Below are 17,575 nucleotides of genomic sequence, written 5' to 3' on the forward strand. Positions count from 1 at the left end.
ACACGCGTTACACATGGTCAAACCCCGGTTACGTCACGGGTGCGTCACGGGAGGTCAAACGGCCTCCATGCAGGAGCTTTACAGAAATGAAAACACAGCAAAAGACAACAGGCGCGGCGTTTAATACTTTTTTCACCTTATTTCGACTTTTCGAAAAATGAATTAGCAGAAATAAATTTTTACGATCATAATTACTTTAGATCCATACGAACTCTTATCTGATACACTGATAGTAGAATAGTACGTTTTGCCATAGTTAGTAGAGGGAGAACTACTAACTATGGTTTTGCCTACCTGTGTTATAAGGTCTTATTTATGAAAGGAAAAGTCGCGGGCGTGGCTGAGATAATCGTGAAGCGTGTGTTTGTCTTTTACGTGTGGTAACTTGTGATACTGTTTAGTAGAGACAGCAAATTAGAGCCGATATAAGAACGAGTATCAATGTAAATATGGAAAAGCGAAGTTACTGGGAGAACTCTAGCGAGCTTCCTAGCGAGCTGCCTCGCGCGCCAACTCGCGCGCACAAACTCGCTCGCACAAGCAACTGACACTTATTTGCACAGCGGCTTTCTGTAGTGTACGATGCGCACATCTTATGCGCGGGAATTTGAAACTCCAGCAGAAACAAATTATTATTTTTCACCGAATTTATCTCATTTCTGTTATTTTTCGCTGTGTTGTTTGGCTTGTGAAGGTTTCTTACCACTAGCAGGATATGTCATTGGATGTGACGGCGTGTTTGAAAGCGCTCTCAAGCGCATTTTGTCAATACAGAAGTCATACGACTGATCATAACATCAAGGATCTGGAGCGACAGATCGACGTAAGTTGCTACATTTTGTATGTACTTGTTCGCTTAGAAGTCAACCGTTCATGTTTGAAAAGAAATCATGGGTTGATTGCGATTTCCAGTCTTCCCTATGAAATGGCTAATCTGGTTGATGTTAATTGTAATAAAAGTTATAAATTATGTAATGATAATCGAATTAGTAAGTACTTACAAGTACAGTAAACTCTGCAAAGTATAAGCTTAAATCAAAGTTAGTAGTGTCATCATACAGTAGAATTCTGTGAATATTACAGACACCATATAGACCCATCTATGCCAACTCTCCCGGATTATACGGGAGTCTCCCGAATACAGGCCGAATCTCCCGGTCTCCCGCACGGGTCGTCAAATCTCCCGGATACGCAGCAAGGTCTTAAAAATACGTGTTTTCACACTTATTTTGGCCGATTTCGGGAGAAAATTTTAAAATATTTGACATATTTTTGTGGATGACTCGGTGAAGCTATACTTTTAACGCAGTTTTCGAATTTGAGAAGATTTATCTTGATGCAAAATTAGGGGTCTCCCGGATCTCGATCTTTTTAGGTTGGCATCTCTGTAGACCACCGATACAAAAATACAAAAATTGGATTTTCATTCTGCAAATTATATATGAAAGGTGTTTGTAAAGCTAAGCATGTATGGTTTGACTGTATTCGTTTTCAAATACTGCAAAGAATTGTTCATCCCAAGAACAGCAGTAAGATAATACAATATATGTTAACTTTACCTGGCTTGTAGCCAGCAAATGCAGCCATCTCTCATTTATCTCACCTGAGAACTTTGTAAGACTAAGTAACACACTTTATATAGAAAGTAAAGTAAAGTCCAAGAGAGACAAAACCTACACTATTTTTTGTCTTTGTACAATCTATAAGAAAGTAAGCTTATGCATTGGTTAAGTAAGCGGTGTACTGTAGTGTGATGTAACTTTGAGTGACTTTTAACTAAGACAATTATTTGAAGCAAAGTACATGTATGTTTCTGTCTGAGCTCATCTCTTTTATTTCCAGGTGTTAATTGGTATCACCTCATCAGGGAAGCCTCTGCGTGGATTTAATGCCAAAGAGCTCCTTCCCGCAGAATGTCTTTCGTCACTGGTGGGTCTTTTGAGTGAGAGTAATGTGAAGCCAAGTCTTCATACCAAGGCTATGGTCCTACTCTTTAATCTTGGTGAGTCGATAATAAAGTAATGTTATGCAAAAATAATGCTGATATTCCATGAAGGAGACTAAGAGAAGAATCTGTACAACAGTCTCAGTTACATGTGGCTTACATGTACTGGTATGCATTGCTGGAAGCTGTTATAATCATGAGCAGAACCAGTTAGCTTATTGAGAAATACAAATTTTTCTGGGTGCCTTGTAACTGTGAGAATATTTTTTTCAGCAAATGACAGAGAGACCAGAGAGATTCTTCACACAACATATCACCTGACATCCACGCTGGCAGCCTTACTTCATAAGCATCATCTTGCATCCAATGAAAAGATGATTTTGCAGGTATGTGGTTGTCTACCATGTGCATGCATTGATTTTGCTAGAATTGTCTGGAATTGTTTTTGTTTTGGGAAGTTGAATTGTGATTGACATTCTTCCACATAAACGTGTACATGTACGTTGTTTATCAATTATTTTAAATTGTTATTCCAGTTTAAAAAAAAAATCATTATAGGCCTCAAAGAACATACTTGTCAAACTAAATTTTTTACTTTTCATGTTGATCAAAAGTGTCTGCAACTTCTAGAAAGAGTCACTTATGGGTGTAAGATCACCACACCAAGTGGATACATCGAGGAACTGATCAGATACTTGGTGACAAACATGTGAGTAGATTTGACTTACAACTGTAGTTTGTATGAGCCACATGTTGTATTTACACTGTCCATGTACACAAAAGTTTACAGCTGTATACAATAACTGTTCACTTCAAATGAGGTTTGTTACCGGTATATCCAGTTCGGTGTTATGCTGTACAGTACAGCTCAAAAGTAATTTGACAGTTCCTTGAACCCTAATCCTCAAGACTCCATTCTCAAAACTTAAAAACTATCTCACCAGTTCAATTTAAAATGCAATGATGTAAAATAAACATAAAAATTCCTCAATTCCACAGCCAAATGCCAGAGTCAGATCTAACCATTCCCTGTCTAGGCCTGTTGGCCAACCTTTGTCGACATAATCTACCAATCCAGGCGCATGTCAAGGCACTGGTAAGCAATAATAATAGACTATGTAGGTTGCATTATATGTTACTTTAAGCTGGCTCAATGTAGTTGTTTGGCATTGAGTCCTGAGAAAGGAACAAGATAGTATAAACCCTTGTTTTGAGAAAGAAAATGATAGCCAAAACTAAGCCATAGGTAAAAGATAAATTTGCATTCGAGCCTTTGTGGCCCATCAGGTCAGATCTTACCTTGGTTTCCTTAGTGTTAGTATCCCCCCCCCCCCCTGAATGGGATGATAATCCAGCACAGGGTTATCCCCAGCATTAAATTTGCTGGTCATATTTGTACACCTGGGTGGAAAGAGGCACTATAAGAGTTATTAAAAGGGTCTTGCCCATGCAAAAATACATCACAGTCACCCTGGCGATGCAGGGATTGAACTTGGACCACTTAATCCAGAGTCCAGCATGCTAATATATGCCAGTGTGACTCCCGTTAAACTAAGCCATAATTTAATGCAATTTTCCAATGCTTGCAATAATTTTGAAATGTAAACTAAATCTGTAATCTTGAAATGCAGCTTTTCAAACTCAAAGATTTTGCATAATTTTACAATTATCCACATAGCTCCTTTTTTTCTTGAAAAGTATTAACCATCTCCAAAGATCTTTCAACAAAAAGGACGTAGTCATCACTGTACTGTTTTGAAACATGTGGCTGTTAATTACAATGAATTATAAGTGGAATTGCCACAAAACCCTTGGCATTTGAAAGATTCATTTTGAATTCGTTTTCTCAAAAATCCTCTTAATTACAGATTTTTCCAAAACTTCGACTCTAAGTAGGCAACCTCTATGCTTTGACAAGGTTTTTGATCTAATAAACACCCACTCTCAAATAAATGCCTGGTATCTAATAAACGCCTCCCCTGAAGTGTTAAGTTTGTATTAGATGCCTCCCTCTTATAAACGCCCTGTGTCTAATAGCCGCCCCCCCCCCCTCAAAAACCAAGAAAATGCTCCATAGAATAAAATCACGCAATATAGTTAGTTTCTTGCTTGAATCTGACATCGAAGAGACCAACTACTCCAACTTTGTTGACCTCGATAACAACGAAAATGTCAATATCGAACTTTGGACGACATCTCTAGGTTTTGTATTAGCGCAGAATAGTCTCCTGCCCAAAAACTCTGTTTTGAATCTTACTCCACTAGCAAACTGCACATCCTATTTGTTTTTTTGATGTTGTTACTGTTAAATTGAAATAAACGCCTCTTGTAATAAATGCCTCATATTTAATAATTTAACGCCTCCCCTAGGACCCCAAAAATTTAAACCTACGGTACCATACATCACTTAAAGTAGCATGTGCCTTGATTTCATCATCAATTTATTTGTTCTCAGACATAACTTTCCACTAATCTGGTGGCCATTTTTTTGTTGCAGGAGAACATTAAATCACTTTATCGAACTCTGATAGCCTTTCTCTCTCACAGTAACCTGACAGTGATTGTTTTTGCCTTGTCCATTTTAACAAGCCTGTCTCTTCATGAACAGCTGGGTGAGAAGGTAGGTTTACATTAAACCTCCATGACAACAAATTAACAGGGCTAGGTCACAGTGTTTTAGGTAAGTTTGTTAATAACATGTACAGTTGTGTGAGCTCTAAACTTTAAAATTATAGGCACTAGTACATGTAACAGTCTTTTTTTTGGCAAAATTGCAACCACCTAACAAACAAGAATTAACATTATTTTTCAACCTTTTTTATGACATTTTAAAACAAACTGAGATAAATTTGAAACACGTTGAGCCAACATTTTTCAAGTTTACCCAGGCAAATATAATCTGTTTGGCTCTCCTGTGTTTCTTTTAAGGTCTTCTACAGCTTTAAACATTTCTTTTTTTAATGGCAAGTTGGTCAATGCTAAAATTGTGACCTAAAGTGTAACCCTGTTAAGTTTAAAGTTATTATGATTTATTTAGTGAACTGCAAGGCTCATGAATTAATTTTCTGTGCATGCTTGTCAGTGAACATTTTGTACAGTATAGTCAACCCTCCAAGTTAATTTTTTTCCTTAGTGGCCATTTGCAATATTATTGGCCACCTACTGCTCAAGTTTGGTCGCCAGTGAAAAATTTTAGTCGCTAAAGTAAGCTCACGCTTTCAATCCTTCTTCTCAATTTTAGTCACCAAGCTGGTGACTGTGGTTCCAATTTAGTCGCCAGCTCAAACATTTTAGTCGTCATGGTGACTAAAATGGTCTTAACTTGAAGGGTTGTTAGTTTAGTGTACTTACACTGTCTCACAGATTAGCTCAATACATTGACATGTTTGTAACTGATGAAAAACAAAAGGAGGCAGCGCCCAGGGGGGGGGGGGGGGTGTACTCCGGGATCAAAGTGACGGGGATGATCGAATGGAGGCAAAACTTAGCACCCAAAAAAATCCCTAAGTCTTCCGACATTACCCCAAAAAATCTCTGGACCAAAAAAAAAAAAACGCCCAAAAAAATCCCTAGTCAAATTACCCCTAAATTGCCAAGGCCGCGCTCAAGCACTTAAGTTTGATTTTAATACCCAAAAAAATCCCCTATTTAAATCAAGTCACCCAAAAAAATACCTGCCAAATTCTCCTACCCAAAAAAAATCCCGGAATCGAAAATTTTGACCCCAAAAAATTCCTTCGCACATCCCCGCCACTTGGACCCTGGAGTACTCCCCCTGGGAGGCAGCGTGGCCGAGCGGTTAGAGCGCTGGACTTGCAATGCGAAGTCCCCAGGTTCAAGTCCCGCCCTAACCGCTAGCTGAATTTGTGCTTGGTAGTCCCAAGTTTAAATTCTCGACCTCGCTTGTAAATAGCCAGCTGGTTTGCCTCCGGCCATCTGGGATTCTTAACCTTGTTGTGTTTATTTGATTCATTTGTTTCTGTCATTTGCTCTGCCCCACTAGCCTTTGTGCTATAAACACTGCCGAGGGTAAATAAAGGTTATTATTATTATTATTATTATTATTATTATTATTATTATTATTATTATTATTATTATTATTATTATGTACATTGTATACATGTATGATGTAATGATGATGTGTCCCATAGATACACAATGTACTTATTATACATGTATATAACTTCATATACATACATTTAGTTTACACTCATACATAACAAAACTAAAGCAGTCATGTACATACACCATAGTGTGCTGTACACTGGTTGTTTGAAGAAGGGAGCTTGTACAATATTTATCTCTAGAATTTAAAGAAAACATTGTTACTGTACATATAATTGCTAATCAGCTCTTCTGTATTGTCAACCAGCTGTTCAATCCAAAGAACATCCACCAGACATTTCAACTTGTGTTCACATTTCTTATCAATGGCGAGGGTCCAATGACAAGGCGCTCTTCAGTAGATCTGTTTGTTGACCTGCTGGCCAGTCCCAAGATTCAACAGTCCCTTCTGATGTAAGCTCAAAATGTTTACAGCAGATTCAGGTTGAGCTTTTAACGGTCTCAGTAGTCACGTTCATTGTCACAGTTGATTGATTGTATTGCTAGGCAAAATGGCAGACGTTGCTAGGCAGGAATGACAATGTTCTGACTGAGAAAAAGCATGTTGTCACTCGTCGATGCAGCTGCTATTACTGGAAGAGGTATTCATGTCTTGAATTGTGTTATGGCGATTGAAGATTGTAAAGATCCAAGACACAAACATCCGGAGATCCAAGGGCAGTTAGTCGGGGCAGGGGAAAGCCTATACTATACAGGCGAAAAAAAATCTGTGAAGAAAAGTTTATGACTGTTCTTTGCTGATTTTTATACCCCGTATAGGCCGTATAGTCCCAACTAACTGCCCCTGAGTCTAGGCCGATCTCCTAGGATGAGACACAAATACCTTTTTTAGTAATAGTCGCTAAAAGAGTAACAACGCTTTTTCCCAGACAGAACGTTGTCATTTCTGCCTAGAAATGTCTGTCATTTTGCTGCGCAACCCAATCAATCAACCGTGACAACAAACACCATGACTGAGACCGTTAAATGCTCAACCTGAATTTTCTGTAATATGGTTCTGTACATTGATGGAGTTTAAGAGGAAATCCGCCAGGACTTCGAGTAGTTATTGGACAAAATTATGTACCAAAACTATTTACACCTGATTGCAAGCTTTTGTGTTACTGCTCAATATCTTAGTTATCGAAAGAAATCTTTTCTAACAACACCAAACATCGAAAACAAATTTCGAAGTTCCACTGAATTCCCATGAAACGCTTAAAAGATGTGAGCTTTTGCCCATAGCTTATGAACTTTGAATATCATTTTCTCAGACTCTGATAAGAAATTGTTGTACCAGAATTATTTCCACCTTATTGCAAACCTTTTTGTTACTGCTTCAAGTATCTTATCAAAAGAAATCTTTTCTAACAACACCAAACATCGAAAACAAATTTTGAAGTTCCGCTGAATTCCACTGAATCGCTTAAGACGAATTTACAAAATGGCTACACGTGAGATTTTGCCTATACCTTGTGAACTTTAAATTCATTTTCTCAGACTCTGATATGAAATTATTTTGGTGTTATCACGGATAATTACTTACATCTTTACCTTTTATTAAGGGTAGGAAATAACGCAATAGGATTTAAATTATTCTGGTACTTGATTTTTGTCCAACTTAGATAAATATTACTCGACCTCCTAGTGGATTCCGTTTTAAGTTTTTTGTCTGCACAATGCATTTACATGATTGTATATGTGTTTACAGTTTGCATGACTGGAAAATCACAGATACAAGCTGTAAATAAAGAGTTCAATAGAGCCCTTGTCCCATATGATGATAGGTAAATAATTATCAATATTTACTTTTTTTTCTTTCAGACATGAACATTTAGCTTTTTATTTGGAACAGATTTTGGCCTTGCTTCACTTGAATCAGGCAGAAGAAGCAGCCAAGGTAACAAAAATGGTTGTCTTTAAAATGTTTAAAGCCGGTATTATTATGCATTAAATATTGTATATTTTTTCCATAATGTATATAATTGATGCACTGTGTAAATACTCATCAGTGGCAGATTTGGAGGTGTTATCAAAATCCTAAGAGTGATACAATCTAGATAAAATCAAGAATCGAAGTATAAAGCCAAAAAAGGTGCAAGTGGAAAAATGGCTGCGCAAAATCTGAGGGATAGACGTGTGAAAAAAGGGGGACTACTAGCAATTTTAGCAAGAGAGTTTGAATAATATCATGCATTGCCCTCACAATGCAAAAAAGATTGGCTTTTTCGTGCCCCGTTTACAACAAGATGTCATTGTTGTCAGCACTTGTCGAGTAATTGTTTTTGGTTTTGTTTTTTCACACGCCTAGTATCCCTCAGATTTTGTGCATGCAGCCATTCTTCCACCCATGCTTATTTCACTTCATGCCTGACAGACTAAGAAAAAAATAGTTCTGTTTATACTCTTATAATATTATACAACCACAGTCTGAATGAATCGTGTTACCACTTGAAAGGTATTTGAGCTGCTGTTGACATTCTGTTCAGTAACTGGGTTACGAAGTCTTGTGTGCAGAGCTCTGTTCTCCCCTGCAAGCTCCAAACCCAAGGACCCAAATGTGAACAGCGCATATGATGTTGTACTATACTGGGCCAGTCAGTCAGTTGACACCCACTCAACTGTGTCCCTAAAGGCTCTTGATTTCATCAAGGAGATTTATGAGGTAAGTATTTGGCGGAATTTTTTGGAAAAATACATGTTTATAATAAGAGTGGTTTGTAGTGTAGAAAGTCATTCGCATTTGCTTTGGTTTTGCATTACTACGCTTTGTGATTGGTTTAGAAATCTGGCAACGCTTTCTTGTCCAATAAGAAGTGAAACTAAAACCGATCCTGACTCATTCACACACGCTTTTCCGCACTTCGCACCTGTAATGTGTACTTGCTACAAATTTTGATTGGTTCATTGGATTGTTGGTGTACATTGTAATTGGCCAAAGTGATAACTTTGGTTTTGGTTTTACAACGCTTAATTGATAACTGCTCTATACACTGTATTGCAGCTGCAAAGACTGGATAACGGCTGGGTGGGCGGAAAAACCTGTTGCTCGCATATCAAAAAACAGAAAAACTGAGTCACAGGACTTAGTTTGACACGTGATATCCTTACTCGGGTCCACCTCCCTTCAGTGTGAGAGAACCTCATTTCTTGCCTCTTTCACAAGTTGTGATAAAAGGTGTACGTTATCTAAAAAAATAAAGTTGCTATAATCTGTTGTTTACACTAGGAACTTGTTGATGGTGGTCTTCTGGATCAGTTATCTCCTCGCACCTCTGATCTGGTCCCAGTACTGACGCAGATACTCATACCACCAACAGAAATTGATGGTGCTGTTCTTAAACAAAAGTGTGCGCAGATCAACAAGGCCTTGGAAGTTCTAAGTGATATCCTTGTTTATTTGAACTGGTGTTTAATTGTGAAATTTCCACATCCTGGCTAGAGTTTGCAGTAAGCATGTGGAGCCTCATTTCTGTCAGTTTTTGTACCTTTGATGAGGCCTGGTGTTATCATATAATAATAAGTACTCTCTTGAGATCAGAAAAAGTATGCAATTAGGAGGTGACCACTTATGGGGGGGGGGAGGGGGTTAAATTTTAATGTTTTTATGTGACTGGGACAATGGCTAAGTGTCTGCCCATGGGAGGTGTCTGTTAGGAGAGGTTGAACTGTACTTCATTTGAGTAGGCTTTATGAAGGTACTCCCCTGAGTCACCACCTCATTTTACAGTAATTCTCATTTGTGAATCTTATTTTATTACCTTTCCATTGTCCTGCCCAGTTTTCATTCAGGTTTGCCTGGGGCTGGGGTTGTTGGGCTCAGAGTTACATATGTACTTCATAGAAAAGAGAAACATTTACGGTACTTTCTTTGACTGTTAATACTCCTCTGTTTCGACGATTCATTGAAGAACATTGTTTTAGGACAATTAAAGCTCGATTACTGGTGGAAGCTGCTGGAGTATCAATACCAACACAACAGCGTTGGGACAAGAAGCACTCTTGCACTATCGTGGAGGTAAGAATTGTGGAGGCACGTGGACTATAAACTGTTACTGTACAAGACTCCAGATTGTACGGTCCCGGTTTGAGCCCTGACGGAAGTCACTGTGCTGTGTTCTTAGGCAAGACACTTTACTGTCACGGTGGCTCTGTCCATAAACAGGGGCAACCCGACAAAATGCTCAGGTAACCTATAATATGTTATACTACAGGTGCAGTGGTCTGGGTTCGAGCCCTGGCGATGGGGTCATTGTGTTGTGTCACTGGGCAAGACATGTAACTCTTGTGCAGTGCATCTCTGCAGCCAGGCCTGCTCAAGGTGTATAAATGGGTGCTGACAAACAGTTTGAACTCTCATCAACTCTCATCCTCGTTTGGCCCGGGCTTTACTAGGTATCGTTTGTGTGTTGACAGAGTTTGTGGTATTTTTTATTGCAGTGTGGAGGGTGTTAACGTTGTCCTTCAGATGTTAGACTTGCTGTGCAAGTTGAAGAACGATGTCAGAGGATTACAGGTACGGAGAGTTCCACTTGTTTGATAAAAGGCTTTGCGTGAAGTTTGTTAATGAAGCGTCAGGGAGCAGTATCGTAAAGTGTTTATCATTTTCAGTAGATGTTACATTTCGTTAACAGTTTTTGAAAAATTTTTTGGTGAGAGTGCGGTTCTTTAAGATTATGTTTAAATGGGCTAGGTGACGGGTTTTTAAGAAATTCTATTTATTTTCGTTAATTAAGAGCTGTAAACTTCAAATTGGCAGAGCAAAAGTAATTTGTTGGCAAAATCACGGCCACATTACAAACAAGGAAGGACGATTTTCGAGCACCGTAAATGTCACTTTCATAAAAATTGAGATAAATTTGAAAAAAGTGGGGTCGACGTTTTTAAAGTTTACCCGAACGCAATCTGCTTTAATCTTCTCGAATTTTGCCCATCCATGCTCATTTTTGGCCTTTCTGTGTTTCTTTTGAGTTATTCTACAGTTTTAAGCCGTTATTGTGATATTTCAGTTAATTCTATGACCGGTTGGTCAGTGCCGAAATTGCCTAAAATCGCGTGACATAGCCCCTTTAAACCTGCATTGTACCCAAATTCCGTTTCCAGCTGACAAACGCACGAAACACGAATAAAACAACGAGTCAATCATAATTCGCTGTTTGCATTGAAATTGTTACTTTCTTGCTTTGACCACAGGACCAGCTTGCATCCGCCTTACAGGATCAGCGGTTAGTCCCATTCTTGGCACGCTCCATGAGTAGCGATTCACGTGACAGCGTTCAAAAATCTCTCCGGATTCTGTGTGAGGCCAACAGTCTGCCAGACTTCCAGGCTATATGGTAAGAGCTAAAAATTCCACCAAAATTTTTCAAGTTTGTTGCTCCTAATCCGTGTCAATCCTGCCGATTTTCACTATGTTCCCACCTGTTGGATGTTTACTTTTTTTACCTTAGTAAACCATCATTAAGTCACCCTTCATTTTCTAGATAGTTTTGAACTTCGCAAAAATGCTACATGTACAGTACGCATGGTAACATAGGGCGATGCTAGAAAATGGGCTAATCTACAGAAAACAGGGCCACTTTTGAAGACGGATATATTTAGTGGCTCGTTTGGCTCGGTAGTCACTGCTAATGATAATAATGATAATGATAATGTATTTATATAGCGCATTATATGTATGTTCATGCGCACAACTGTAATTCACACAGAGGCCAGACCACAACACGGGAGCCGTGCCCACCTACGAAAGTGTGTGGGCACGTCCCCTGAGACGAAGATACAGGAGACGGGACCACGGATCGTCCCGAGAAGACAGAAGCCAGAGATGAAAAACAAAGGCAGCACACCCCAGTTTAAGACCGAGTGTGGTCCGGCTGGGGTTTGAACCCACGACCCCCGCACAGCAGCCGGCGCCTACCAACTGAGCTAACCAGGCGGCGGTGAGCTACTGCCGAGCCAAACGAGCCTCTAAATCTACACACCGAAGACATAGCCGACATAACAATAATTTCTCGTTGTTTACGTCCACTACCGAGCCAAACGAGCCACTAGATACACCGTCTTTAAATGTGGCCCTGCAATCTGTAGTTGCTCCAGAAAAGGCAGTACTGGTGGTGGAGCTTTTATTGTGTACAGTAGAACCCCAGTAACGCGAACTCTAAAGGGAAACGAAAAACAGTTCGGGTTAGCGGGGATGTTCGAGTTATCCGAGTTCGAGTTACCGGGGTCTACTGTATACATTAATTGTGTAATTCCAAGTTTAGAACTCTGTAAGGCCGTTGTGTTGGCTACAAAGAAATATCTTCTGCTTGATGTATTTGAAGTTACATTTTGAATTTATGCTTGTGCTGTTTTAACTTCTCATAGCCCCAAAACCATGCAATTAAGATTTTAAATCAAACAAAAAGTGATACCCTAAAATGGCCACCATGTAATCCGTATTTCCAAAACTCTAACAAGCTTTCTTCATTTGGTTTTAGGTTAGGTGATTTAATCGCTTCAAATAACGCATCTCGCGAGGAAGAGATGACGCTCTTAAAGAGACCCTCCGAAATGGAGCTGAGTCCTCCATCATCACCTCGGCACCAGGTCTCTATGCTCAACAGCCGGAACACCACCAGTTTGCGCTCAGTAGGCCTGGACAATGTTCCTGTAAAGATAGCGGCTCCCGCGAAGAACGCCCACCATGATGCAAACATCGAGTCCTTAATTGAGAAGATGAAGTCTGGATTAGAGGTTTGCTTCCTTACTAATACTTCGTGGCTCTTAGCTTTCAGCCCTAAAGAAAATACAAATACAATTAAGATAACATTTTTTTCTTTCAGTTCAGTAGTTAATCTTCAGGGTTCGTACAAGTCATGAAAAACCTGGAAAGTTATGAAGCTATAGAATTTCATTTTCCAGGCCTGGAAAGTCATGGAATTTAAGTTTGGGTCATGGAAAATGGTATTGATTGTGCAAAATAAAATAGGCAGGTTATTTTTGTGAAGAAAAGAGTAAAAACATACCCAAAATCAAGATAATTTTTGAAAATTACCAAGAAAAATGGTCAAACTTAGGTCATGGAAAACTTTGAAATGTCATGAAAAAGGTCATGGAAAGTCATGGAATTTCAAATGCTCAAAAGAGTACGAACCCTGAATTCTTAGTCTAGCTTGTGACCGATGCACAAACAAACAAAAAAAATGGTTTGTTTCATGTTGAATTGCATAAACTTCCAAGTCCTTATAGGTATTATAAACCTGTTATTATAGCTACAAGAAGATCTCTGAGTCTCAAGAAAAGGATCTGCAATGCACAGCTTCGTGTAAGTTTCTCGCCAGGTCTGTCTTCGTTTCGTTTGAAGCATTGACAGTCAGTGGAACACTTTACGAGGGAAGAACGGACTTCTGCCGGAAAGTGAGATCCAAATGAGATTCATTGCGTGCTATATAATTCTGTTTTTCGCCTCAATTTGTAGATTAAGCCAGATCCTCACGCTTCTGAAATCATGGACATTTACGAGGCTAAACTGGCAGCTTTGGTGGTAAGTATCTCAAATTATCACCCGTCCCTTTGAGCATTTTAAAAATAACGTTTCTCACCCTTTTAGGAATCTAATGAAGACTTTCTCATGGCATTATTTTGAATTTCAGACGAAGGAAAGTCATCTTCAGGATCTGTTGGAAGCGAAAGCTCTTGCACTCGCTCAAGCAGATCGTCTCATTTCGCAGTACAGGTGTCGGAGGGCGCAATCAGAAGCCGAGGTATGACGAGGTTTTTTCGGAAGTGTTCGGCTGCTTTCGATAGTTGTCGTCCTATTATCTGTATATTCTTTTTTGATACCTGTTCCGGAAACGTATATATGCACCTTGGTGAATACTCAAACTTGTAATTCGCATGTCATAATTTATATCTCTGGTCGTTCGGTTCCATTTTTGTTGCAGTGTGCCAAACTGATGCAGCTCTTGCAGACAACAGAAAAGAAAGCAGAACAACAGGCTGAACAGGTTTGACTTGTCTGATGTATGATAAGTGTAATCGATGAGCTAGTGCAAGTACCTCTTGCGTGGTAACGGGGAAACCTTTCTTTTTCTTTATGAAATCGTATTACACTGGGTAGTGGTAACGATAGGAATCACATGTTTTATGAAGCTATGTCACACTTTACAGTACATTTGTAAGCTTGACCAGAACTGCTCTATATTTTCAGATAAATGAACTGCTCCAAGCTCAAAAGGCGGCTACAAAAGAGGTGTGTGCCTTGTGCTGTACTTTTATCTCCTTCCTGCGGTATTCATTTTGGCACAAATCAAAATGCCACTGAGGCTTGTTGGCCTTATGTTTTAGACTGAGGGACATTGACGACCAAAGGAAGGAACGAAAATGGAGACAAAGCAGAAAGCCAAAGAGAGACAAGAACCAAAAGGAGGAGGAGGCAAGAAGGGGAGGATGCGGAAGAAGGAACAACGACAAAAAAAATCAGGGTAAACTTTTTAAGATGCGCCAACCGTGACGCAGCTTCGAACAAGATCCATTGATTGCGAGTCTGGCCACGCTCCTTGTGTTTTGTTCTTGGGCGAGACACTTGGCCCATCAGGCCTGGGCGTATCTCGGTCTCCGTGGCATGAAGCAGGTATTGCTTCGCCCCGTGGATGGGTTGCTTGTCAATCTCGGGTTACTCTCAGTCGTCAGGTCGTGCGGCTAACAGTTGTCTATATACCTATTTGTACACCTGGGTGGAGAGAAGTATTATGAGAGTAAAACATCTTGCCCACGAACACAACACAATGACCTCGGCCAGCTCTCGAATCCGACGCGCTAGACATTAGGCCAGCGCGACTGTCACATTTTGAGTCCAAAAAGCGTTGTTGTATATAGATCATTCTATATCCTAAGATTGTTTTCTTTTTTATGGCAACTGTTCGTCTGTTTTCTTCTTGTTTGTATTGTAGATGGAAGTCATGATGAAACATAATGAAAACCTGAAAGTTGTCGCTGAAGAACACGAGCAGCTGAAGATTGCATTTGCTGAGCAGTCACAAAGGTCGGGTCGGTTTTGCTCAATTAGTTGTACGAACAAGTACCTACGTTCCGCCCTTTCTCGATTTTACTACTTACAGTATACTGCAGTATTTATTTTGTGTATTTACGGCTTATCTTTTCGTTTCCTTTACAGACTTGAAACAAACCAGCGTAGTCTAATGGCAGCTCAAGACGAACACAAAGCCCTGACAGACTTAAATGAGATGTTACGGCGACACAACGATAACCTTAAGAGTCAGCACGACTGGTAATTATATTACTTGAACTAACAATGTTAAGGCTTTATGATTCATTTTAAATAGTGCCACTGGCTTCAGTTTTTACGTTTAAGCCTGGTTTTCACCAGCGACGCAAGCACAAGCGCAAGAATAACATCTCTTTTTTTTCCGTGAAAACGGCTTCCACCCAAACAAAAACAAAAGCGCTTAAAATTTTTTTTTTTTTTTGTTTTTTCTTTTTTTTTTTCTTTTTTTTTTGCCGCCCTAGAAAAAACCACCTTACGGTAAACGCATTGACTGTTTCGTATTTCTTTCCCCAGCACATCTAAACAACTCCAAGAGCTCGAAACAGAAAGGAAAAAGATCGTACAACAACTCAAAGAAAAGGATGCCAAATGCCAAGGTACGACTATCAGGGGCTTAGTAATGAGTTCTATTGAGTTTTATTTGCATGTGTTAACAAAGCGTACGGACCGCGAACAACATGCAACAGTTCTTGACAGTTATTCTTTTAGAGTAAATTAAAAAAAGCGAGAAATGTTTTGCTTGACTTTTTGGCAGTCAAGAACCTGACTTACAATAGTAAGCTAACGTCGTTTTATCCCGGCCTCATTTTTAGAGCTCCGTAAAGCACTGCAGAAGCAAGAGGAAGAAAAGAAGCAATGCGAAAAGAACATCGATGATCTACAAGAGAACAACGAATCCCTGAAAAATGATCTAACAAAAGCAGAGAAAGAACGGAAGGAATTATCGCATAAGGTTAGTGATCACGTATTTCGTGCTCTATGCTAAAGGGGAGGGATAGGTGGGGGGTGGGTGGGTAGGGGGTTGACAGTAAGAGAACTGGGTAGGAGTAGGGGTTTGGACCACAAAATATCCTAGTGTAGAAAGGAGAGATTAGGCCACTATATCTTGCTTCTTTGACACTGAATTTGTTTGCGTGACCGAGTGCTTCCGCTTGCAATAAGTTCAGTGTTGCATATTTCCACCCATTACATTACAAACCTTCAAAGGTCTACAAATGTGGCTTGTAACTTCGCTTAAGGGACTAAATACAGGCAAAGGACAAAAAATAGTGAAATGCTCACACGCAAACATTCGTTCATTTTGTTAGATTTCGTTTAGTGATTGTTTAATTGTACTTTCTTGGAAATGTGTTTGAAAAAGCCCTTATTGCCATAAAGCACTTCCACTAACTTTTGAGAGCTACGTATATACTAACCACTATCCTCATTTTCTTCTCGTATTCGCAGCTTTCGTCGTTGGAACTTATCTGTCGACAGAACGAAGATGTGATAAAGAAACGAGAGGAAGCGGTCAAGGAACTACAGTCTGAGCTGGATCGCCAGGCACAGATCGCCGCCATGATTCACAACCTAAGCAGTGGCAAAATACCAATCAACAACTTTAGGGGAGGTTCCAGCTGACGTCCTCACCCATGCCCTATAATTTAACCAGTCCGCAATCTCTAGAGGGCCTGAGAACTGAGCGAAGACTTTTTTATATATGAACGTGTAAAGAATGCACTTATGAGGGCAAATTCCTTGTAAATAGATCATTTATTTTTTTATATAGAATTAGACCTGCAATCTCAGCTAAACACAAACAACCTTCCCAGCACCGAAAACATTCAATCGTCAAATAATCATGTGCCTGTACTTTATTCACAATGAAAATGTATATTTGTTATTTTGTAGACAAATCGTGCAAATAGAATGAAAATCTTGCTTTTTTATACGACAAGAGATTAAAAATTTTGCTCTCGAAGAAAGCAATCGTACCAGATGTGTTGCTCGTTATTCACTGAAGTTTCTACAAGTGAAAGCAACCTTTGTGTTATGTGCACGAACTGTGTTGGAGCTCATTGGATGTAAGATTATAGATACTTTGCTTTAAGTGTAACACAGAGAACCTGTTTTTATCTCATAATTTTTTTCCAGCCACTCTTATTCCTGGCATTGTTATGCTTCAGTGTTGCATTCGCAAATTTGTATGCAGAAGAAGCAGTGCATAACCCCAAGCTGTTGGTTTGTCATGTCATCTTAGACAAGGACCAGTGACTAAAAGTCACTTTTTATAATGTACTATATTACTATTAAAAAAAGTTTAGTACTAAAGTAAAAAAAAAACTTAACGTAGTAATAATAAACCGTAAAAAAAGTTGGAGAGGGATGGTTAAACCTTCGATGTCGTTCATTGGGGTCGTCACGCACTGCTGCCCCCCCCCCCCCCCCCCCTTTCCCCCAAGAGATGAGCATTGAGTGCAGACCCAAATTATAGATAA

At 39.5% G+C, this 17,575-nt stretch overlaps 1 protein-coding gene across 2 annotated transcripts; it reads left to right on the forward strand.

The window, feature by feature from the left end:
- Positions 1 to 615: 615 nt before the first annotated feature.
- On the forward strand, positions 616 to 17,420 carry LOC144644267 (protein CIP2A homolog). Of its 2 annotated transcripts, none has more exons than XM_078503719.1 (23): positions 616 to 823; positions 1,843 to 2,002; positions 2,219 to 2,331; positions 2,560 to 2,654; positions 2,945 to 3,041; positions 4,443 to 4,565; positions 6,318 to 6,463; positions 7,874 to 7,949; positions 8,508 to 8,714; positions 9,279 to 9,435; positions 9,935 to 10,067; positions 10,490 to 10,565; positions 11,243 to 11,385; positions 12,529 to 12,784; positions 13,509 to 13,574; positions 13,684 to 13,794; positions 13,975 to 14,037; positions 14,241 to 14,282; positions 14,983 to 15,074; positions 15,207 to 15,320; positions 15,612 to 15,694; positions 15,911 to 16,050; positions 16,545 to 17,420. In XM_078503719.1, exons 1-23 carry the CDS (start codon positions 716 to 718, stop codon positions 16,716 to 16,718), a joined length of 2,775 nt encoding a protein of 924 aa, XP_078359845.1. In that variant the 5' UTR covers positions 616 to 715; the 3' UTR covers positions 16,719 to 17,420. The 2 variants fall into 2 exon arrangements, with proteins under 2 accessions (XP_078359845.1, XP_078359846.1); XM_078503720.1 differs by having other exon boundaries at positions 752 to 823; positions 1,868 to 2,002.
- Positions 17,421 to 17,575: the final 155 nt, after the last annotated feature.

This window comes from Oculina patagonica, chromosome 2, assembly GCF_052425735.1.
Source record: "Oculina patagonica isolate OP01 chromosome 2, crgOcupat, whole genome shotgun sequence".
Taxonomy (NCBI): Eukaryota; Metazoa; Cnidaria; class Anthozoa; order Scleractinia; family Oculinidae; genus Oculina; species Oculina patagonica.